The following is a 20,112-nucleotide window of genomic DNA, read 5'->3' as shown; positions in this document are numbered from 1 at the left end:
TAAGAGATAACTTCAACCTTGGCAAAATACACCTGCAGCTTAAGTGCTTCCATGAAAAGCTTATGCAAACGTGTACATAAATTGATAAAGACAGCATCTATAAGAGTCCATATAAACTGATTTGTCATTGTGTACTGACCTTATTTCAAGTCAGTTTTCCTCATTCATGAATAAGAAAGCAGCAGTATGAAAGGATTCAGATGTTTCAATTTTTATTGAAAGTCATTTGCCCCTGCAATGTTTCATAACTATTTTAACTAAGGCAAATTGAAGAATGTTTACATTAACATTATTTTCATTAGCTGTAGTATGATATACAAATAGTCACATAAGCTTCAAATATGCAGCCTCATTTTACGGTCGTCCAGCTCTATTCTTCAATGCTTTCAAAGTTTTCCTCATGATTGGTGCAATTTCTTCAATAACAACAAAAAGAAGAGACCAGTTAGGATTACAGCAGTGACTGACTTAAAATGGTATTAGCATAATATTAAGCATATATTAATAGACAGCAAGTTAAAACAATTATCTTGATAATCTTAGGAAATTCTATTTACTTTTGATAGGCTTCTTTCTATCTTGAGTCATTACTCTTGAGCTAGAGCTTCTACTGTTGCTAGTAGGGATTGGATTTGATGTGTTATTTCTGTCTCTGCTTTCTGGAACCCTTGTTCTTTTAAAATAAGGAAATAAGAAAAAAGTTAGCTTTTCATATGAAACTACCATTTGCTCTGGCTCATTTTGGAGAAAAAAAACATCATAAACACTTAAGACTTTACACCTCAAAGACTATTTTAACAAGTCGGTTCTGTGGTACATTTAAAAATCATAGGATAATTCAGCTTAGAAGGGACCTCAGGTGGTCATCTAGTCAATTTCCATTCTTGCACAAATTTTCCAATTATTAGATTTCATGCATCGTATTTGTTTTTAAAATTAAATTATCAGAATTTGTGAGAGATCAAAATGTTTAGCAATAACATTGTGATTCATAATGCTCTATGTTCTACTTTGCTCTTTGTGTTTATTTTCCTCTTTGAACACAGCTGAACTGCTAACTAGCTCTCTGCCAGAAAATGAGGGCAAATTTACACAAGTTTTCTTTTTTTTTTTTTAAAGTAGCAATGTCTAGGGAAAGGCATAATAACTAACCCTAAATATTAGGTTGGGATCCTCAATCAACAGGACAAGGACAGAGGCAGTCGCAGATACAGAGCTGATGCCTACTGCTAAAGACAGTTAAACCAACACAGCATTAAAGTGTCAGCATGATGTCACCAAGCTGGGCAGCCTTGTACGCCTCAGAGCCAGTCACTGACATCTGCTGCCAGTTACCGTATACTGCTGCACACTGAACTGCAAACAGCAGCCTGCTAGGGATCTGCACATCTGCCATAGGACCTTTTTAGCTCCTGCAAAACCATCTTCTTCAGTGAAGACTTCAGCTGTACAAATTCTACAACCTGCAAAACTGACAGGTTTTCAGAGGACATGTTCAAAGCAATGAAGTTAAACTCACGGAGCCTAAACAAACTCTTGTTTCTCAAGGCAACGCAACAACCCTCTTATGGCTTCTTTCACACAACAGCAGTTCTTCCTAATTTATCATGCCTGAGAAAAAAAACATGCAGGGCTTTGAGTACATCATTCAGTTATGGTCCAGAGATTACTGGAGCAGAAAGGACACTTACACTGTACTTGAAGCACCTAAACTGGAAGGTTGGTCTGTCATAATACAGATACAACCTCCCGCAGGGCAACTGAAAGCAAAAGCCTAACTCGAAGTGCCTTAAGCTACTGCCTTGGTGGGGGACTATCTTTTCACTGAAAACAGCAACAGTATGGAAAGAAGCTTCCTAATTTAATCAGTTAAAGGTGCAGCTATAAAAAAACCCCATCATATCTGGTGTAAAAGCTGATTTTAAGAAGTTCCTACATCCAGGCTGTCATTCCTACCCCACACCACCACCATCTTGAGCAGTAAGTCAAGGCTGCTCAACTAAGTCAAGCTCCTGAAATTCATAGAAAACACACTTTCCCATGGTTTTCTAGGGTTTTTTTCCCCCCAGTAAACCCAGGTCAGTTCAGTTATCTAGTTCATGTGCCTAAGACCAAACAGTTACTCAGCACAACTGCAGGCACTGCAGCATCAGAACAGAAACAACAAAATGACTCTCCTGACATGTTCGGCTATACTAAGTCAGTCTTACATCACATTTGCAACAGCTTAAGTTTATCCTCCCTGTTCCCAGCTGTCACTATCCATTCACATACTTGTCAACCTGCATAACTATTCCCTAATTCAGATTAGTGAAAAGTGTTCCACCTGCAGCCTCCCCAAAGGGATAATTTTGAGACAGCTAGTTGCAGAGCAGTTATGCCAACATGGGAACAGCCACATGCAATAGGGACAAGGAAGGGCACCATGCTCACCAGCAGCCACAGCAGAGTGAGTGACCACAGCTTAATATACCCACGTTCAGGCAGTATCAATATCCTTCATAGCTTTTATGGTCCAGCTGCTGGCATGTGGACCCATCAGCCCATGGGGTGCTCCAGAATCAAACTGCTGATTTTTCTTTCAGACAAGAACAGATATTCAAACAGTAAAAACCAGCAGTTTGTCTCCACATAGTTGAGAAGGGAAGAAAAGGTAGAGGCTGGTGCTACACCTGGTTTATCTCCCTGTTGCAGCCATCCTCTTGGATACAAGAGAGTTCATTAGGCTGGCAGGAACAGTAGGACAAACATCACATCTCAGCTTTGGTTTTCATGGCTGTTGAACTACTCTGAACTAAGATGTCAAAGAAAATTTGGCTTTGTGCTGTACAAAGGTAACATTTGAGGAACTCCAGTTTTCTGTTCCTCCAGTGATTAGTGTTGGCTACTGCTACAGACTGACTGTTCCAGACACTCCTTTAAAAGTTGCCAAAGCAGAAACCCACAATTAAGAGTATTAAAACTTGCTGAGATTCACTCTGGTCAGCTGTATCACTCCAGACAGCTGACTGGGATTTTATGAAAGCAGGAGAACATGTGAGGCTACTAGGCAGGTTTATAAACATGAAACATCAACACTGGAATCTCCCAAGGATGTCAAGCAGCATTAGTGTAATCTGGAGAAAAACAACAGCATCCACTCACTCTCCAGCTGGGAGGGTGAATTCATCACTGGCACTTTGGAGAAACGTGCAATGACAATGCATACACGGCAGAGGAGCATGCAAGACTTAAAAGGCAAGTTAGTTTCTAGCCACTAGCTGCTAAAAAAGGAAAGTAAATAGGGAGCTATTTATAACTTCAAAATTATTTTGCCAGCAAGCTTTTGTACTGACAAAGACATCTAAACTCAAATTAAAAGCAGAGTACAGAACACTTACTTGCACTTCTCTATCGGATGAAGTTGGGCGACAGGTCCTGCTGTCCCATGAATTTCTTGCTTTCGGCGAATGTTCCTAGGTGGTTTTGCTGCACTGGTCACGTAAGCCATTTTTACTTGGCGGCCTAATACAGCAGCAAGAAGCAGAGGATATGTGACTTTTTTCCCCCTTTATGTTCAAAACTCAGTCGATAATATGGTTGTGTGGCAATTTCTAAGTTTAAATTGGGGAAAAAAAATAATTCGGAAAGCAGAATCTGGTACCAAAGTACTAACTGAACCATGGCAAATCATATACAGACTGCATACAGCATTACTTCATATGAACTTTGGTATTTGTAATTACATTTGTACTCTTCGCATTGTTGCTTAGAATCCTTAGTCTAACCAGTAAGGTAAGATTGATCTACTATATGCCGCAAGTATTATGCATTAATGTATCGTATTAATGCATGTATTTATTTTTTGAGCAACTTGTAAATTAAAAGGAACAGCGTTCTTTCTTGATATCTTCTCCTAGAGATACAGCATTAGTGCTCAGTGCAAATAAATCACTAAACATACTATGTAGTGTTTTACACTTACTAAGTGTCAAGAATAGCAGAAGAGACTGGGTTTTCTAAGTGGAAAAGCTAACCACAGATTTTACCTTTCGGTTTCTCAGACTGAGCTGAAAGAATATTTTTTGTAAGCATCTTCAGTTTTTCTTCTCTCTGATTGAACAGTCTCAAGTACATTTCACGCCAAGACTCACATTCCAGGAGGCTCTCATTTTTAAAATCTCTCTGGCAGTGTTTCTTCCACAAGTGGTCAGACTCTTCTGTAAACGCCTAGTTACAACACAAGATATCTTAAATCAAAGATTTTAAAACAACATTTTCAAGAGTACCTGCTAGCTGAGCCTGTAGACAAAGCCCAATACCTCAGTGGAAAAAGGTGCAGAACAAATCCCACCACACATGCTCTCACAGGTAATATCCCAACATGGAGCGTGACATGCAGAGACGCTGACTTCAGCGTAGAAATCACATAGCTTCAAATAGCAGAGGTTTATATTTGAGTTAATGAGCCATGCTTACAGGCTAGACTTGTGTTTCCAGCAGAGGCTCAGGCCATACGAGCTCTCAACTTAAGGCATGCAGAGAAGTGGCCAACTTGCGCTACAAAGTGCTACACACTCAGAATCTCAACATCCAAATGCATCGTGGAGCTGAAGTCTTAACAGTGTAGATAAGAAATCTACCACACACATTAAATCTCAGCCCAGATATTTCCCAACTGCTATGCTCTGCAGCCTTAACAGTTTGTTACTTGAACACAGTTGGTTTTATTATGACTTGCCCAGCTATTTCAGTGGTAAATACTGTGGGTTGTTTTTTTTCTTCTTATTTTTAGAAACAGAAATGCTTTTCTACCCACACTGGCTTTCACTTAGTCATGAGTAATAATTCTCCCAAATGCTTTATATCCTGACACTTGAGAAAGGGAGGCTTGATAATGACAGCTGAATTCAAAGAAATAAGTATGCAAGACAGAAAACCAGTGTAGCCCATGGAGAATCTTTATCAAAAAGGGTGCAAGGAAGGCAGAAGCAGATGCCTCGTCCTCTGTGGTTCCCTGAATTTAACAAGGCAGAATTTACCGAATTACATTCCTCTATGCGAAACAACTGCTCTGGCGTGCAACGTGTTAGCACAGGCTCAAGAATTTCAAAGGGCACACCTCCTACTTCATGTAGTGCTACAAAAGACAACAGTACTTTCAGTATCTCATTTATTTTACTCAGTGGGTAACACCACTCAAACAGTTTAAAAATAAAAATACAAGTTAATTTTAGCAAGCACTAACAGAACATGTGTTTTGAAGTCAGGCTATGAAAATATTTATAAATCAGCAGTTCCATACTGACTGGCAGTTATATCTGAGGACGGATAAAGCATCTTTGAATAGCTATTGCCCCATCTTTACCAAAGTGCATCACTCCCCTCTCTGCATACGCAAGGGAATGAACAATTTCTTGATCACTTATTCTGATTTATGTAAACAAACATCTGAGGGGGGAAAAAATCCAGCAGGCTTTTTGGCTTACAATTTACAGGACATTATATGTTAACTAAAGTTGGAGCTTTAAAAAGGTAAGCTTTCAAAACAAAACTACATTTTAGCACTGCCATAAATCCATTCTTTTAAGTGCCTTTCAACCTGCTCTGAGTCGCCATTTGTAGGGAGAGGCAATATCTTTTAGTAGGCTAGTCATTGGCATGGAGAAAAAAAATAAATCTGATACACTTCCAGGCACAACCTGCTACAAACCCCTTAAAGTACTCACAGTCAATATTATTTTGAAGCACACGGATGCACTGTTCATATAGCGTAAGCATCTTTGAAAGACAGACTGTTTTAGAGCCGGAGTAAACTTGCATTTTAGAGTTCAGCCTCCGTCCTGTGAATTGAACTGTCTCACTGACTTGCTGGGGTGCTTCTACAGCAGGTGCCAGGGAAGCTGCAATCAAAACATCAGGCAGGGTTTCCTTTACCTCCTGACATTTTACAATGCTTTAAACATTCAGCTTTGAGAGAAGCTACACAGCTGGTAGGACACACGTATATTCATTTTTCTTGAAATACAAAGTTACTGCATTACAGTTTGGGCCCCGTGCACGTACTTTGTTACAGAAGTCCGTTCATCATCATCTAACACCAAGACAGCATGTATGTTGCAAGCGAGCTGCACCAACTCAAACCAGCCTTACATTATTTAGCTCAGGCCTAGATGAGCTGTATTCACATCTAGATTACTCTGTTACCAGTCTACAGCACATTATTGATCTTCCTGAGTTATCCTAGAGAAGGCAGCAGCTGCAATAGCAGTGATGGTTCAAGGCCAGAGTGATATGAAACCACTGAAACCTCACAAGAGCTGCTAGGGAAGCCACTGGCACTTTGTGTCACCTACCTATAAAGATGCTAGCAAGTTCCTATGCCGAAGCTACACCTAGGGCTTCCTATATGTGTTTTACCTAAGATAATCTCTACTAAGGCTTTGCCTGCTACAAGGTATAGACAGGAGTAAAGATAGTGGAGCCTGTAGAACTACCACCTGATCTATGCCTTTCTCTACATCTGTGGGATCTATGCCTTTCTCTACGTCTTCCTACATCTCTGGTAACCTTCCACAGTATTTCTTTATTCAGCGAGCCATAAGAGGGAAACCTTTGTAACTCCCTTCAGCTTTCAACATGATTTCTACAGACAAGAAAGTGGAGGTGAGGCATTTCTTTGCCATGGACAGATGAGCTAATATAGGTTATTAGGAAAAGGGATAAAAATGTCTCTACATAGACCTGTAAAAACCTGCACTGTTTCACATTTATCAGCCTTGCATACAACTTACCTTTAAAGACTGCAGCGTATGGGGGAGATGAGGTTGAGATGCCTGTCAGAAATTTAGGCAGTGGAGTATTAAGAAGATCTTGGAGAGATGCCACCTTAGCCTGTGCACAGTCAAGGAAACACTGCTTCAATATTACAAATTTGGGGTTACTAAGGCTTCAAATAAGCTACAAAAACCCCTTAAGCAAACCCCAAAGTTAACTACGATAACTAGAATTAATGCTTTTCTGCACTAAAATTTACTCACTGGATCACTTTTCAGCATATCCTTTCATACTCTACTTACCAAGACTACATCACAAAAGGAACTCAGTGGGATATCGGCAATCAGTGCATAAAAAGAGATTAAAGAACCGAGCAGATGTGTTCAGCTAACAGGCTTTCAGATAAATCACTATTGATGTTAGAGGCGTGCAGTGAATGAGACAAACTGCAAGATGACAAAACCACAATTAAATGTTTAAAGGCAAACTAAATGCCATCCTGAAAGACAAGAAACAGCTTTATACCTGGTCCTATTAAGTCTCCTATATTGTGCTGGGTAAGCCATTTAGCCTAAAATTTTTTTACAGATAACCCTTCAAAAAGGGATTTAAAGATGCAGCAGTCTAGTAAGTACAGGTCCCCACAAATGCTCGGCATTATGTGCAACATCTGAATTGGGTCTTGGGTGTCCGCCAGTTGTAAGCCAGGCACTTACAGCCCAAAACTTGCATCTCCCTGAACTTCATTTCAGTACCTTTAATAACGTTTCACAACTGCTTGAACATCCAAGGTTTTTCCTCAAACAGTTTCTGCTAGAGTATCATACACAGGTCTCTACATTAATATTTCTCCATTTGGGACAGAAGATACCCCATTCAGATTGCAGATCTTCCACAAGAAATAAAGCCTGGAGCTTTCACATGACAGTAAAGGTAAGACTGAAGAGACCGCTAATTCCCAGTGCACAGAAGGGCTTCATTTAAAAAGTCTAATTAACACACATGTTGAGATCTACCTTGGCTCAGAAGAGCTACTTAAGCTTCTTCCACTTCAAGGGACAAAGATAGTTCCCATTACAAACATGTATAAGCTATTTTTATATGCAATACTGTGGGGTTTACTTAATGCATTAAAAGAAGAAAGTTCAGTTCCACTGCAGACCTTAACATTCACTATTAAAGAACCACTGACAAAACAACTGCGCTATACACAAACAGCTGCTACAGTCACAAACCAGGCTGGTCAAGAATGGAAGAAGGGGACATCTTTCCAAAGGTAAGGACCTTTACTTCGCAGGTAAAAAGCAGATTAGCTGATATGGATCAAAGACTATTGCCATATTGGAAATCATCCTAAAGATACAAGACAAGTTGATTGTAAACTGCCAGTATGCAATAAACAATCATTTTTTGCCCCAATTATTGGCAACTGCAATGCAGCTGATACAGAGCCATGCAATCTGTTGCTTAAAATAGAGAGCTGAATTTCACTGAAAATAAGAGACCAAAGCACTTATTCATCTGCAGTTTATTTGCTATTATCTCAACCATGCAGTGGTTTACCTTTTTATTAGAAGTTTCTGATAGATCATCCTCACATTTTTTTACATCTTCCTCTCCCTCTTTTGCATGAGAAAGTTTTGAAGTAGAACAAGCCTTCCTCTTTCTTTTTTTGGTAACCTGATCATAATTAAGATAAGATTCAAAAGACATAGTAGGAGGCTCAAATTCCTCATCACTAGGTAATTTGGCTTTGCTTTTTATGACAAGTTTTTGTTTTGTTTTTTTCACATGCTTAGGATTTTTCTGTTCGGAAGCATCCTTACTAGGCTTTTCCTTCAAGGGTGATAAGTCTTTATTGGCTACAGAGGAACACTGCTTTTCTGAAACTTTCTTGCTGTCTGTGTAGGTTGTCTCTTTGAAGTCACTTTCTTTAGCTTGAGGATTGGTACCCCGGGAAGCATGCTTAGAACCACGGCTGCTACATTCTTTATTAACACATTCTTTTTGAGGGTCAGAATCTCTACTTTGGTGGGTCTTTTCACTACAAGTACGTTGCTTATTCAACTTTTTAGAAATGGGAGCGCTACTGGAACTTCTGGAGGCCAGTACAGATGCTTTGGACTTCTCTGAAGACTTAATCTCCTTGGAAACAGAAGATTTTGTCTCATGTTTTTCTTTTTCAGTATTTTGTTTTCCTCCTCTGTGACCACTGCAACATAAAATAAAATAAAAAAATCACATCCCATGCTACATCTGATGCTAAAGTCTTGAACAATCAATCTTTTCTACCTACAGTAGTAAAATTAAAAACATTAAATCACACCATGTGTCATAATTTTACAAGACCCAGAACTGTGCTCTGCTGCACTCTTATTCTTCCATTATCAGTGCAGAACCCCAGAGAAGCAGCTCTTGGGTCCAGCACCACTAAATACTGCGACAAGAATTGACAGCAAGACAAGTAGGGACTAGGGACCTAACCATCAGTAGGAAAACATCCCTGACACAGTATTATTTGCTTATAACATGTTGGATACCAGTTTTTACATAAGTTTCCCTGCATGCTTTATAACACAGACATGGTACTTGAAATAAGTAGGAGGCAGAGAATTTACGACATGCTCTGTAGGTGATACAGATTACAACAGGGCAGCCTTTATGCTTTGCTTATCATGGGTTCTGGTATTTCACTTTCCTGTTGTTTGAACAAATTCAGATTTAAAATGCACTATTTAGTCAATCTAAACCTTTGGCTTTCTCAGCTCAACTGCCTCAAATTGTCAGAGGTCTGCAAAATATCTAAAGCACAGTCAACCTGGCCATGGCAGTGGTGGCCACTTCATTCTGAGAAGAAATCGCATCTCTTCAGTGTGACTCCTCCAATATTGGAAGCCCCTCTCAGTCCACAAGAACATTATAGGAAAGCCCTCTATACAACCAACTCACTGGAGAGCTGCCTCATTTAACCACCACTCTGGGGAAGAAAGAGCAAGCTTCCCACTTCCCTGAAGAAATCCAGAGCAGTGCCCATCACTGGCTTAGTCCTGCTTGCATCAGCTGGGACCTAGGAACTTGTGCCAGTCAAAAAAAGACAGTTGAAGTCTTTGAGTGCTGGCTGGCTAATTGACCAATACTTGTTGCTCTGATTTGTTTTCAGATATTTTATAAAAGACAGACTCATTTCTTCCATTCAATTTATGCATTTGTCCTAATACGTATTTGTCACTCCAAACTGTATAAGCTTTCCAAACTGTATTTTATAAAGTTATACCACAGTATAATTAACTTTCAGAAAAAAGTTCACACCTACCTTTTATTTTCTGGAGGAATAAGTTTTTTCCATTGTTTTACCAGGGTTTTAGCTACATTCCCAGCAGTGGCATGTTTCCTAAGACTGTTCACTGTTTTGCCTATGCCAGTTTCCTGTTGAAGACAGTGCAAGAAAGATGGGTAGAATAAATCACAACTATCATACCAAATAAAACCTTCTCTAAAACTACTACAGAACAGTATTAGCATAGTAGTTAGAAGTCTTATGCAGCTAAAGAAATAATAAATGCACTCTTTATACTGCAAACAGAACTGAAGAAGAGGTAAATATTTATAACCAAATAAGGGGAACAAAATGCAGTCTTAGTTCATAAAACTAAGATAAGCCATTTTCCTCCATTAAATGTATTTATTTCAGGAATTTCACTTGGCTCAAATGCTTATGCCCACAAAATGCATACTGCTCCAGTAAATTAGATTACTCAATTCAAATTTCTTTTAGGCTTACACAGGTACCTTTTAGCATGTTAGAGAGCACATATGATGGATGTATTCTAATCTAAAATGCATCTCAACCAGGATCAGTATGGAGTAGAGGGGCCAGAGGACCAGAGTTCATATGACTAAACTCAATCTCAGTTTCAGCCACAGGGAGGGAAAAAAAAAAACCCTTGACATTTAAAACCTGTCATTTTGTTTTCCCCAGTACAATTATTTTCACATTACCATTGTGCCTTCAAATCTTGCTCTAGTGAGTTCTATGTTGTTTAAGCACAACTATCTTGCAGACTTTGAGTGTCTAAGTATCACAGGTGATTTTTTTTTAATCCTGGATTATCAGTAACTATCTCTGATTCATGAACTCTCACCTTTAATATGCATAAAAAACCTGGAATTCACTAGGTTAGCAGCAACCTGTTAGTGCTTTTGCTAACTACTGAAATGATACTTCTGTGAAGTCTGAGCAAGAGCTATACACATGCTACTCCCACATAATTGGCTCACACCTTAGAAAGGGCTTCCTTAATTTCACTTTAAGGAGATTTAGCTTCTATATAATTTTAGCAATACTGGTTTGGTAGGTCAGTGTATTGCAAATAGATGCAAGAAATTTGGTGGGATTATTTCCTAAAGCTATTTATATTCTTCAAATGCATTAAAAATACATGGAGTCCTCAGTTGTAAGACATCTTTCCTCTACTTGACTTGAAGGCTTCCATCAAAGTCTGTCACATAAAACATGCAAGTCCACTGGGAACGTTAATTGTCTGCAGAAGCCCTTTGTCATTTTAAACAACTAATTGCAATATGACATTATTTTGTTTTCCAATAAAAATATATAAATATTGCTGTATTCCAGTAGAAGTCTACCTGTGTTTAGGCAGGCAAATGCCTTTTTGCCTGAATAGACCAAATCTTAATTACCATATTTTTCTCTTACTCTTCAAAGAACTCTCTCACAAAAACCACATTTTTTTTCTTCTTCCCAAAATACAGACACATTGCTCATAACAACTAGAAGCTTCATAGACCAGTGTGAGAATTTCTAATATAAAGTTTGATGGGATGCAGCTTGGATAAGTGTACAAGTCACAAGTATCATTATGCTCTAACTTGGGATGACTGCTCTTTAAATGCAAGAAACTAACTTTGAGCTGCTAATAAAAGACAGAAGATTTAGACAACTGACCTAAAGAAGGGTTCACCCATATTTGCTTTGTCTTAAGCATTGACTTGAAAGCAGTTTTACAGTGAGAAGAAACCAACCCTGAGTAGCAAAGTGTTCTCTATATGCTGATTCCTGCCCAGTACTATCACTGTTGGTATAATACTGCATTTGTCAAGTTGTATGCCCAGCTTCCAGGTGGCTTTTGGAAAAGGCTCCATGGTTCCTTGTACAGAGCTCTAAACAAATCATGATTAAGAGTCAAAATTACAAAACACAGCAGTGTTCACTGCTTCTATGATTGTAGACCCCTGACATTTACATAGTAATTCACTATGGAAGAGTTTAATGCATTATTGGTCACTTACCACTAGAATATCCAGTGATATATCCAAATCCTGTAGTACCTTAAGTGTTTTTATAATCTGGAAAGAAACATTAGATTTTTTTTTAAAACAAATATTCGTAAGTTCTGTTCTGTTTTTCTCATCCTCATTCACATGTTTAATCCAAAAATACTCAATAGTGTTAAGAGGAATATCCACTAACTCCAGGAAAATGTAAGCACTCCTTTACTGCACATCAGGGCTGTGCCTGAAGTCTGTGCTGTGAACCGGTACAGTTCTGCCAACCCCCCAGTTTCAGTAACACCAGAAAATCCAGTAGGTATGAGTTTACCACTGCAGAGATTACATTAAAGATCAATAATACAGTAGTACAGCCTACATATATATGCCCACACTCCTCGTGTAGCAGTGACCCTGATTTGTCACAGAACCGATAGAAAAGCTGCATTATGCAGAACCAGCACCATGCAAAAAGCAGCAGGTCTCCCAGTCAGCAGCACCACTCCATCAGCCCAGGCCAAGAAAGGACAATAGAGCTGGTGGGAGCCCAGTTTGCAAAAAGTAAGGTTTTGAAAACTTAACTGCAATTTGTACATTGACAAAATGAGCTCAAACTAGAACAGCTGTTCTGTTTTGCACTGACAAAGTGTACACCTCTTACAAAACTCAACATTTCCATCAAAGCAGGAAAGAATTTTTCAAATACAAAATGGCTCATCTTCCTATGAGAAGTGTTTTAATAACACAAAAGCCCCATTTATAAGCAGAGTATAAATTTCTTCGGCAATATAATACAATTTCTTTGGCAATGTGTATACAGCACCCCAGAGTCTTGCAGCTGACCACACACAAGTAATTTACCTTATCTTTCACAAACTTCCATGATGCTATGTTATGTAAATGACAGAATTAATGTGGAACTGAAGTAACACCATTTCTTAAGGCTTTCACAAAGCCTGGAATACTAATCAAGTTTTTCAGATCATTGCCACTTCTAAATGCACTGGCAGGAACCTGCGGGAATGCAAACCAGACTACCCAGAAACATTTTAACTATAGTAACAGCTAAGATAACTTAAATAACTTACGAACTGTCATTTATCATATTAGATATTCCTTCCGAAATGGTGTTGCAGGAGATAAGAGGTACTAAAATAAGTGAGTAGCAAACTTGAAGAAACAATTTACAAATAGCACTGGGGGGATATTTTTCCCTACGGTCATTCTAACTTTCATTGTTCCTATAATGCATTAGTAGTGGAATCCCACACTTGACACTGAATTTCATTGTGTACAGTGAGCTCTATGTACATGCCTGGCATGCAGTTTTTCCTGTAAGTCATCCACCCTGCAATGGTGTTTGAGACCTAGAGAAGTACAGGAGAAATGCTTCACAGCCTGGGAAAACATGAGAAAAGCTGTAACAGTAAGACATACACCTAGGACCAGAGGTAACAAATCAACTTTCTCCCAAAAAGTTCAGCTAACTACAAAATGGCAGGATACCTACAAAAAGGCTTCCTGATCAAAATTTTGGAACGAGTATGAAAGCCATGTGAAGTTCTGCTTATCTCCTATTTAAGGATAAGATACTCCCTGAGCCAGCAAGTTGAGTCAACAATATATGCAATGAAGTTAAAAACAAATTTGCATCTCAAGAGAACTACTCTTCCTTTTGAGGACAATAAAAGCTTAACATTTATCTTTTTTTCAGACACTTCACACATATAGACTACATCTTTTGTGAGCTGAAGACTTTTTCTAAATAATCCCCACCAGGAAGCACGTTGCAAAGATGCTTAAGTAAAACAAGTAATTGCTCACAATATTAATCAAAATCATTAGAAACTATGTTATCAGTGTCAGGTTAGTTAATTTTCTTATTTAATTAAAAATATATCCCCATTCATTTAATTTATTTTGCAATCAAAAGGACATAACCCATTGCTGAGGAGATGTATTGTGCTATATACTCCAGTATATAGGATGACTAGATACTCAAGCAGTGCAAACTGCTGGGAATAAATCCTATAGCACAAAGACAAGCCTATACACAGAAGAATATTAAAAGATGTTTTCATCAAGCTGCAAGGAGAATGGGGGTTTTGAGTGTTTCCTCTTGATGGGTTTTGGACTAAGTTAATTCATAAAGCCGAGTTCATTTCAGAAGAACTGATTCAGGAAGCAGGCAATTACTATTCATACAACTTCAAAACAACATGCTAAATTACAGAAGTACCTAGATGACAAGCATGTCTGAAAACAGTCAACACGTTTTAATGAAAGACAGAACTGCCAAAGTTTTCGAAACCAAAGACTACACTGTTCATTTTGCTTTCTTGAAATGTACATCACATTGGGCAAATTAAGACAAACAAGAGAGTTTCATTAAAAAGAAAATAGAAAGCACTGATCAAAAACTCTGACAATTCTTTTAGGAGGAGCAACCCTGATCTCTCCACCACAGGGAGCCACTTAGGCTGTGGTGAGATCAGCAGCTTTGCATGTACAGGACCACCAAAGGAGAGATGCTCCATTTGCCTTGTACTGTAACTGGGCAATATAAACAACAGCATCCAGCCTGCCGGTAGGAATCACCCATCTCCGAGCCCTTGGCATTTAAAACCAAACTTACTTACAGACACAACCAGGAAACAAGCAAATGTGATTTGTGGCAAACATCAGTAACAGCGGAGAAACTTTGTATTTGTCCTATTTGCTGGAGAGTTTTGATTTCTCTATTAAAGACTAGGAGGGGCTGTTTACTTTTTAAAGCACAAATACCAAGCTCCAATACCTATCAGACTTTGGTAAAGGCCACAGAAAGGTATATTGTGAAACATAAGACACAGTAAAGCCTGTCACTGTAACTAAAGCTTGTTCGAAACACAAACTCTGGTGTCATTATATTGATATGGTGGACTGTTACATTTATTACATAAAATAAGGCAAAAAGAGAAAGTCATTTATCTGAAGTCTGTTCTGAGCAGGCCTTCAAAAACAAGATTAAGATTGACTGTTGAGGTGCCTTGCTCTCTCTAACCATATCTTTTACCATAGCACTTGTAGCCTGACTGGCTGCTCTTATCTCACTGGACTGTACTCGGTAATTTTTCCCCAAGTCCTTCCATATACACACAATACATATGTAACCCTCCACTGGTTTTCAAACTATTTTACCTTGTATACCACTATCAACTATACCCTCATGCAAAAACTATACTGACATTAAGAGAGATGGTAAACTTTATTAAAAAACAACTATGAAAAACATAACAGTTATTGCTATATATGATTCCTGAACTGTTCTATGCAATTCCTAAACAAATCCTGATTTCTAGAAGATGAGTCACAGCCTTTAGGATTGTTGTTTTTCCAATAAATGACATTCCAAGCAAGCCCAAGATACAGGTCTTCATGCAATGTAAACAGACAACAGAAGCAGACCCTTGTGGACAAACTGAGAGCCGGCACACACGTACTAGTGAGACAAAAGCAAAGGTGACAATAGTAGGAGCAAGAGTGAGCCAAGAGGAAGGGGAGGAGGGAAAGCAGAGGACAAAGGTAATGAACAATAGGTAAGAAGCATGTGAGCAAGCAACATTTTCCAGAGTCAAAACTGGAAGCAGAGTGATGATAACAGATCCCAGGTACACTGAGTTTGGTCTCTTCCCACTGCATCAGTGCTGCTTCAGCCTCCTTTTTATGAGTGTTGTACAGTCACCTCACTTCACCTAGCTGAGCCTGGACCCTCAGGAAGGATGGGACCCATTAACAGGTCCCCAGGCCATCTGTGGTCAAGGGACTGACTCAACATTTCACCACAATAACTCCTTTTTGCTTTCTCTCCTTCTCTCCTCTTCCTCACTCACTAGCTGCATCTCTCTCTCAAAGAGATCCTTATGGTTATTTAGCCTGTTCTCTTCTACAACACAGCACGTGAAATTTCACCAAGTGGTAAATCCACATCAGGTCCATAACTTCTGGCTGAGCTAGACAGCTCATTTGAAAGAGTACCAGGACTTTGAAGACAACACATTAGAAAACCCCAATACATTCCCAAGCGAGTCATTCCTATGCCCTCAGTAAAAAAAGAGAAGTTTCCCTAAAAAAATTGTCTAGTTTTGCTTTCAGCAACTGAATCTCATGATCTCTTTCTGCTAAATAAAAAGATCTTCTTCCAAACATCTTACACAACACAGAAATGTAAACACTAATCACACACTTTACCTTGGTTCTTTATTTTCAGTAAGTGGCTATAGCTCTGGCTAGCATAATTCTCGAACTGTCTTACTATCTTTCCAGCTTGGCAGCATTGTTTTTAAAAACAGTCCCCAGAACAGGACATAATATTCCTGTAATTGTCCCTCTAATACTATATACCAGTAATAATATAACCCTGCTAAGCTACCCAAAGATAGCATTTATTCCATAAGCCACTGCATTGTACTGCAATTTCATGCTCAACCAGCAATACATCAGAGCCCCGAATCATTTTCTGAGTCAATGCTTTCCAAAACACAGTCTCCTATCCTGAGTGACCTATATTCACAGCTCCTAGCTGTGACTTTCCACTGAGCCATGTTAAAATGTGTTGCTCAAATGAATGTGGCCTAACACATAATCAAAGTTGGTTTCTAGAAGAGTCTCTCTGCATTTGACACAAATTACTTTAGTATTTGTACTATTTCCCTACAATGCTTGCTGTCTTCTAAATTAAGAAAGATTTGAGCAGCATCATGTCAAGAACAGATGCATAATCACCTCCCACCCCAAAAAAGCCACCACAAACCTACAACCAAAGCCACGAAACAACATTGTTTTCTGATGAGGTCTGGCACTTATTTTTGGTGAGTGCAATTGAAATCCATTTTATGTATTGCATCAGGTCCATAACATTGCTACTGTAATCAGCATCATACAGAAGCAAGTCAAATGCCTTAAGAGACTTGCATATATTTATGACAGTTACTGTCAGATGAATATAATTTGAGATAAATTTGGCAGTACATATCTACATAAAGTCTCACAGAGTGGCATGGATCATGGCACCATCCTTTAATTCTACACCAGTTACATCTCATATGCAACATCATGCAGCTGCTCAACACATTCCTTCATGATTAATGTCAATGAAGACCATTTCATTTACCTGTATAAACAATAGCACAATTGGGTTTTTTCCTGTCCTGCTGAACTTCCCTAGTACCTTGAGCATAATTCAATACCTAAATCATTAGTTCTGTTCATTCTTTGGTCAATTCTCTGAAGACTCACCAGGGTAGCTATCAAACCTCACACATTAAGAAGCTTCTGACATGAACAATCAATGTTTTACATCTTCCCTGGTTACTATCAGATCAGAAAGTATTTAGCAATTATTAAAAAGTGCCAAGACAAATATTATTCTCAAGTATGGAACAGAAATATTTGACAACACCAACACTTACCTACATACATATCTGTAATATTGATTTATTACTCTTTCCACACATACCCAAAACTTTCCTCTTTGCCTTTAAACATAACCACAGATTTTCTATTACTAGATTTACCTTTCATTAGCAGGGCATTTCATGACTTCCAATTTACAGCTATCAGTTTCTCATTTCCCTTACCACTCCTTAGCCACTGTTATCCGTAAATATTTCTATTTCACTAGACACAGTTTTACCAGGGACAGCAGAAGTGCTGCAGCACCACCATTAGTCCCATTTTATGCAGCACCTGCTTGCAGTCATGCCACATAAAACCTGTGCATCTCCTCCCTTAAAAAAAAAACAAATCTGCCAGGGCTATTCACATTTTTCACTTGAGTTGAATGTGTTTTGAAACTTACTGTTTTGGGATCACTTAAAAATTAATTACCTCTAGAATTGTTTCTTTCTTTTCCCTTTCAATCTCTTGTTCAGAATAGCATATCAACACCAACCCCAAGTATTAAAAAATTCAAAGATTATAATATCTGATCACTTCTGTAGCACAAGAAGAAGTTTTAGGTTCATTGAACTGCAAATTAAAACATCTGAAGAAGCACCTGCACAGATATTTGCATTTTGGAGAGATATAGCCTACAGCACTGGCATTCAGGAAGATAAATCCTTATTGGCTAAGAAATGTCCTATATATGCATACACACACAGAGTAGATATGATTAATAACTAGGCTTTTCAAGTTCATTAACTACCAAATACAATGCAGATTAAATTTTACTGCTGCCCTCTGCCTCCAAATACTTCCAGTATCAAGTTTTAATACCTTAGAAATCTATCCTGGCAAATGCGTTCTGTACTTTCAAACTGAATTCAACGCTCCAAAAAACCCCCCACCCTTCTGAATACACCTTCTTCAGTCAAATGTGATTTATTACTTCGTAAAACACTGAGGCCGATTTGGCACATACTGCTTTGCTTCCATTTCCTTCAGGGTCCAGGCCGCCGCTCTTATCTCCCCGTCTGCCTCTGATACCTCGAGAGTGTCAAGCGCAGCTTCCGTAGGCTGCTCCGATCCATCTCCCCACTGATGCTTGCTTGCTTCAAGCATTCCTTATCTAGTCCTTGCAGCTACTGAGCAGCCCCGCTATCCTACAGGGGTTGTTTAATTTCTTTCAGAGATAAGAGCAGCTTTGTCTTGCACCAGGAATAACAATACAGGGTGTGACAGCTTCCACTCCTCTTGCTGTGTGCCGTTAAAACAAAGCAGAAACACCTATTTCACCGAGAAAAGCTCTTATGAACATAGAAATTAGCACCCCAGCTGCTGTGTTTTGACCTTCTGGCCACGCTGACAAGACTCCACATGACCAGCACTACGTGTTGTATGTAATGACATGACACTGAGTTTTGATTGCCCTTCTCCTCCTCACCCGACTGCACGCAGGGCCTCTTGGCCACCCACAGAAAGCTTTAGCCCTTACCCACCCGGGAAATAACCACGCGTGACCTGACCGCTACCTGACCTTCAACCCCTCCCGGTCATATCAAGGGAGGGAAACAAAATGGAGACCCCGGGCCGGAGTCTCACACGCAGGTTCCCCCTTGGCGGCCCAACGCCCCTCTCCCTGCCCGGCAGGGCCGGCAGCCAACGCCGAGGGGACACAACGGGAGGGGGGCAGCGCGGGCCCGGATCTCCTCAGCGCGGCGAAGGATAGCGGGCTCAGCCGGCCCCACCACGGGGCTTCGCCCGGCAGAGGTACCGCCACACCCAGCGTCACTCGCACGGCTGCTGCGTTACACATGTACACGTAAACATATACAATATACGTTAAGAGACCGGGGCAACCTCCTGACGCCCCCGGGCGGACCCCCGCCTTCCTCCGCCGGAGCCAGCTCGGCCGCGGAGCCGGTACCTCCTCGGGCTCCTGCGCGCAGGCGAGCCGCTCCTTCAGCTCCAGCACCCTCCGCGCGGCGCTCCGCCCCTCCGCCATGGCACCGAACCCGGCTACCCGGCTGCCCGTCCTCGCCCTGCCCCGCCCGGGCCGCTCAGCCCCCGCTCGCCACTCTTGTAGCAGCGCCCGCCGCGCCATAGGCGGCGCCGTGGCCAGGCCCGGCTGGGCCAGGCCCTGCCTCAGGGGCGCGGGCCGGTGGCCGCGCCTCGCCCCGTCCCCGCGGGGGCCAGTGGTGCCCACTACTTTCTCAGCTCGCCCGCCAGGCTCTCTGCCCCTCGCCGTGCCCCCTCACGCCTACGTCTGAGCTTTCCCCGGGGGTTTCATGGAGGGGGTCGATGGGCAGGGCCTGAACCATGCCGGGGCCCTGCTGTCAGGCGGTGCAGGCAGCCGCGTCCCAGGCGCGGGCCTGAGCTCTGCTCTCCTGTCCCATGAAGGCAGGCGCAGCCGGCAGGGCCCAACCCAAAGTGGCTTTTCTCTCCCGGGCTGTTTGCTGATAGCTGCAGCGGTTTGTTTGCTACCAAACTATCAGCAATAATAAAGACTACATGGTTTTCTTTGTCTGTCTCTTGGCTTTAAACACAGTGTGGTATTGAACAAGCACAGCTGCAATTGAAGTAAGCCCATGGAGGTGTGTGTTGGGGGGGAACAGCAGCCTGCCCCGAGAAACGCCATGGCAGGTACTC

The 20,112-nt window shown here is 40.6% G+C and overlaps 1 protein-coding gene across 1 annotated transcript; it reads right to left on the bottom strand.

Annotated features, from left to right (window-relative positions):
* Positions 1–298: 298 nt before the first annotated feature.
* Positions 299–19,483, bottom strand: LOC140649957 (elongin-A-like). Its single transcript, XM_072857809.1, has 11 exons — positions 19,391–19,483; positions 12,064–12,120; positions 10,070–10,182; positions 8,320–8,968; positions 6,774–6,873; positions 5,709–5,882; positions 5,022–5,119; positions 4,029–4,209; positions 3,381–3,504; positions 558–673; positions 299–416 (listed from the first exon to the last, which is right to left on the bottom strand). The coding sequence occupies exons 1-11, from the start codon at positions 19,466–19,468 to the stop codon at positions 355–357; spliced, it is 1,752 nt and encodes a 583-aa protein (XP_072713910.1). The 5' UTR covers positions 19,469–19,483; the 3' UTR covers positions 299–354.
* Between the last annotated feature and the right edge of the window lie 629 nt (positions 19,484–20,112).

The sequence above is a fragment of the Ciconia boyciana genome, chromosome 3, assembly GCF_034638445.1.
Source record: "Ciconia boyciana chromosome 3, ASM3463844v1, whole genome shotgun sequence".
Lineage (NCBI taxonomy): Eukaryota > Metazoa > Chordata > Aves > Ciconiiformes > Ciconiidae > Ciconia > Ciconia boyciana.
This window is presented reverse-complemented; position numbering and strand designations above follow the sequence as displayed.